The 5,443-nt window shown below is 40.0% G+C and overlaps 1 protein-coding gene across 1 annotated transcript; it reads left to right on the plus strand.

Annotated features, from left to right (window-relative positions):
• Nucleotides 1-3,059: 3,059 nt before the first annotated feature.
• On the plus strand, nt 3,060-4,934 carry LOC147619048 (caffeoyl-CoA O-methyltransferase 5-like). Its single transcript, XM_086774266.1, has 5 exons — nt 3,060-3,278; nt 3,379-3,458; nt 3,570-3,714; nt 3,911-4,042; nt 4,515-4,934. Exons 1-5 carry the CDS (start codon nt 3,168-3,170, stop codon nt 4,806-4,808), a joined length of 762 nt encoding a protein of 253 aa, XP_086630392.1. The 5' UTR covers nt 3,060-3,167; the 3' UTR covers nt 4,809-4,934.
• Nucleotides 4,935-5,443: the final 509 nt, after the last annotated feature.

Genomic DNA, 5,443 nt, shown 5'->3' on the forward strand with positions numbered 1-5,443 from the left:
CATGCATAAGGAGCCAAGGTGATGAGATAATCTCTCTATAGCTATTGTCAAATGAGTAAGATAGGGATATGGCTTCAGAACACCCTACATAATTTGGGCTATTTCGTCTAGTTCAATGCATGAAGTATTTGTATCTTCTTTTAAATCAAGTAATAAAATCAAATCCTAGCACAAAGATTGTGTAGAGAAAAAATTTAATGCTCCCCTTTGGTAATCATGTCTTTTAGTGGCCCTTTGGTAATCGTATCTTGTTTTTGTCTAAGATCCCCTATGGTAATCATATCTTTTAGCTCTCCTTTGGTAATCGTATCTTGTTTTTGTCTTAGCTTCCCTATGGTAATCATCTTGTTTTTGTATGTATCTTAGCTCTCTAAACTATTTGCCTATATCAAACTCAAACCATTTTCCTTACATATTTGAAATGCTCTTAAGGTGTGATGGATATATCTATATGCTTACATAAGGAAGTATGCAAAGAGACAACTTCAAAAACGAACTAAATAACACAAACATTGTGGTTGCAATGCATGAAACTTTAGGAAAACCTTTAGTTTGAGCCTTATAAAATTCCTCTTCCCATGAGACCGAAGAGGGTACATGAGAGATTTAAACCATTGGCCATATATAACATAGTGACAAAGCTTAAGGGAGGTTTTATTTGGGTCTCACAACCACAATCCTCTCATGGATCTCACCAATGTATATTTGGGTATAGACAACAGTGGTGAAAGACATAACATCACAAACAACCCAAACACACTCCTTGAAATAATGCACAAGTTTTTGAGTAAACATACACTCCTTGAAATGCATGAGTGTTTGAGTAAACATTTCTTTTAAACCTTACATAAAAATTCCTTTCACGAGGTTGAGGTGGATATACGAGAATTGAATAGGTTGAGGTGGATATACGAGAATTGAATAGGTGTAAACACATGCATGAACACATTGCCCTTATAAAATACCAAATAGCTTCACACATGACTCCTTACAGTTAATTTTTTATCATTTTCTTTTATTTGGAAACATATGAAACTTAGGTTGAAATGGATAGGTTTACACGCACATGCACACGCACACGTACGTATGCACACATGCACGCGCAGAGGCATGCATGCACATCCTCGAAGCTGGTTATCTACGTGCCATAAACTCAAGGCTCAAAACACTCCATGCTCCAATATGAAAACAATATAAACTTGTTATAGGTATATGAACTACCTAGGGACTTTACCCATACCCCTAAATAGTTTTGAAGGGAGAAATAAGACCTTCAATACAAGCATGTTTTGGGATTGTTAATTTTGTGTGTACTATAAAGGTGTTCATGTTCACACAATAGTGAATTGCAAGAGAGAGAGAGAGAGAGAGAGAGAGAGAGAGAGAGAGAGAGAGAGAGAGAGAGAGAGAGAGAGAGAGAGAGAGAGAACACTGACAAGACGAATATGTAGGTCAAGTTTTCCATTTGTAAGTGTGATTTCCAACCTAATGTAGGTTAAGGAGACCATTTGCTAATAAGTGAAATAGGGTCCCACCCCCATACCCACCCCAAATCTTTTGTAGTAAAAGGAAATGGAGTTTGTGGGCTTGTAAAGTATTTGATTGGATAAAGCCAACCTATGATCTAGACCTAGACTTTTAGTAGATGTCAAGATCATTTTTTTGGCATTTTGAGATGATGAAAAACATGCACACATTTATGAGCCTATCAAAAATCACATTCAAAATATAAAAAATGTTTGGTGTATAACCCCAAACATGTGACTTTTGAAGGCTAAGGGTGGTTGTCGAAAGGTAACCATGTGCCGCCATTAAATGTCAAGCTCATTTTTAAGGAATTTCCTAGATTTTAATCAGATGCCAAGCTTGTTTTTAAGGCCTTTCGATGATCAAAAACTTGTACACATTTTATAGGCCTATCAAAAATAACATGCAAAATGTAAAAGGTGTTTGGTGCAAGGGTGTTATCAAAAAGTAACCGTGTGCCCCCACCAAATGTTGGTCCTTCATCCACAAGGAACTCACTGGAAGATTAATCCTTGCTACTCATCATTTCAATTGATGAGTCCATAATTGTTCAACCCAATATGATGAACTTGTTGTACTAAGGACTTTGTAAAGGGGACTCTATAAAGGCCCTAAGTGTGGAGAGCCATATAAACCCTTTGAATTGTGTATTAGATGGCATATGCCCATGCTTCCATTAACTAATACATAGTTGGCAAGGGATATCCTACCAACTCAAATCAGGAGTGCTACCTAACCACACTAGTAGTAAGTGAGGGTCTTTACATTTATAAGTGATGTTTTAGGCATATAAGGACCTTGTAAAGGCCCTAAGTGTGCAGAGCCATATAGACCCTTGAGCTGTGTATTGGATGGCACATTGACATGCTTCCATTAAGTAATACATAGTTGACAAGGGATATCCTACCAAATCAAATGAGGAGTGCTACCCAACCACATTGGTCAGTAAGTGAGGGTCTTTACAAGGTGTAAGTGACGTTGTAGAGGCATAAAAGGACGCTGTAAAGGGCCAAAGTCTGGAGAACCATATATACCTAAGAGTAAGTGAGGGTCTTTACAAGGTGTAAGTGACGTTGTAGAGGCATAAAAGGACGCTGTAAAGGGCCAAAGTCTGGAGAGCCATATATACCTAAGAGTTGTGTATTGGATGGTACCTTATTGACATGCTTCCATGAACTAATACATAGGTGACAAGGGATATCCTACCAAATCAACTGAGGAGTGGTGTGTTCAACCACACTGGTGGTAGTAGTAAGTGAGGGTGTGTAGGACAAGTGCAAGTGATGTAGGAGAGAGAGTAACTTGCTTCTTAATGGCTTCTTGCCCATTATTAGGTGGTGAAACACACCCCACCAAGCCACCCACTCACCCACCCCCTTGCCCCAGTGTGAAAGGTTGACACTTCGCTCTCCACTAGGCGGTCCTCACACCAACTCACCTGCCCATGTTTGGTTTGTGAAATCACACTCTTTTGGGGTAGGTGCGACGGTCCTGTCTGTGTGGGCACCTTCAAAAAAGCCATATAACAAGGCCCCGCTCCCTTACGCTTCAAGCATCTGCTCTAATTAACTAGGTTAACTTAACCTCTGAGGACCTCCTCCTTGCCATCGCCAGTGCGTGCAGCTTGACAGGCATACATCATGGCCGCAACTGCTGAGAGACAAGCAGAGACAGAGCAGCAGGACAAGAAGAAAGGAAGGCACCTGGGTGTTGGCCACAAAAGCCTTCTGCAGAGCGATGCTTTGTTCCAAGTATGTGTGTGTGCTTCCCACACACATTTTACATGCTAATACGAGATTAATATTAATTTTGGTTTCGCTTAACCTTCCCCCGCTCTGATCTCATGTGCAGTACATTCTCGAGACCAGTGTCTACCCTCGTGAGCCTGCCCCTCTCCGAGAGCTGAGAGAGATGACTGCTAATCACCCTTGGTTAGCCCTCTTTAAACTCTTGTTAAAACTCATTCAAGTGCCTTGATCAGCCCCAGGTTCTGCAGAGTTTCATTAATTGGCCTAATTAAGCTCCAATTTGTGAAAGAACAGGAATTTGATGACCACCTCAGCTGATGAAGGCCAATTTCTAATGCTACTCGTGAAGCTTATCAATGCCAAGAACACCATTGAGCTTGGTGTTTACACTGGCTACTCTCTCCTAAGCACAGCACTTGCTTTACCAGAAGATGGAAAGGTGATCCTTTTTTGTCTGTGTAAAAATCCCTTTGATTTTTTCTTCCCCTTTAATCTTACCTTAGTGTTCAGATTAACCACCCCTCTATTTGTAAACCCCTTTGATTTTTCCCCCCCTTTAATCTTTACCTTAATGTTCAGATTAACCACCCCTCTCTCTCAAAAAACAATGAAATGATTTTGTTATTATTTTGCAGATTATTGCCATGGATATCCATAGGCAAAACTATGAGCTTGGTGTTCCCTTCATGAAGAAAGCTGGAGTACACCATAAGATAGATTTCAGAGAAGGAAAGGGTATTACATTGCTTGAAGAGTTGATGCAAGATGTAAGCAACCCAAATCACCCTTTTGCTTCACCACCATCTCTAGTTGGATTATATTCATACATGGTTCTAATTGACCACATTAACTCTAATCATTAATCGACCACATTAACTTCAACCATTAATTGACCACATCAACTTTAATTGACCCTAATTTGACTTTTGGGAGTCTAGTCCCACCCACCATCCAAATCTTGGTTCTAATTGACCACAATAACTCTAATTTTCCCAAATTTGACTTCATCTTACTTTGGGAGTTTAGGAGCACCCATCATCCAAATCTTGTCTTTGCTCCAATTGACCATATTAACTCTAACCCACCCAAATTTGTCTTCATTGCCCACCCACCATGCAAATCTTGGTTCTAATTGACCGCATTAACTCTTATCTAACCCAAATTTGATATCATTTTCACTTGAGAGTTTAGCCCCCCACCATCCAAACTAATCTATGTCGATGGATGCTCGAAATGCAGGAGAAAAACATTGGCTTCTTCGATTTCGTGTTTGTGGATGCTGACAAGGACAATTACTTGAATTACCATGAGAGGATAATCAAGCTGGTGAAGGTGGGTGGTTTGATTGGCTATGACAACACCTTATGGAATGGCTCTGTGGCTGCCCCGGATGACACACCATTTCCCAAGTATGTCAAATACTACAAGCCCTTTGTGCTTGAGCTCAACAAGGCCCTTGCAGCCGACCCTCGCATAGAAATCAACATGGTGCCCATTGGAGATGGCATCACTCTTTGTAGAAGATTAGAGTGAGTATTGTGTGGCATGGCCATAGAAAGAAGATGGGCAACTCTATGCATTTGCTTATATTCTAAGGATGGGCCATATCCCCCATGGGCAATCTCCATGATCTTCAATAACACCATCACATTCGAGCAAGCTTGATTTTTCACCATGTTTTGGGCTATTTTAAACATTTTCATGGGCAAGAGTTTCAAATAAACATGAAACAAATACACTAAAAATGATGTTTTACATACATTTGTATTTGTATTTTTAATTTTTTTAATGAAAGGCAAGGTAGCCCATCCCCAATAGGGAGATCTCTAGAAAAGTGTGTTCAATAAAGTCTTAGCTACCCACCTCGAAGATGTATCATTGACAAGATTGCCTTCCATTTATTGTGCAAAAGGACTAAGTCCACTTGACATGTTGTGCAATAATTGCAAGTCTCCATCATCAATTCTAGCCATTTGAAATGTATAAATTAAGTTTCATGAGAAAGCTAGCTTTCATTTTGGCTTACAAAGCTAGTTTTTTTTTTCAACTGGCCTTTGGCCCAAGATCCTCCCATAGTTACGAAATTTCACCGTCCCGTGAACTGTTACTCGTAAGTGCTTATTTATCCATTTGTAAGTGATGCCGACTAGGAAGCACCAAGGGGGGGT

Source organism: Cibotium barometz, chromosome 34, assembly GCF_041138505.1.
Source record: "Cibotium barometz isolate CiBa-2024 chromosome 34, ASM4113850v1, whole genome shotgun sequence".
In the NCBI taxonomy this organism is placed as follows: Eukaryota; Viridiplantae; Streptophyta; class Polypodiopsida; order Cyatheales; family Cibotiaceae; genus Cibotium; species Cibotium barometz.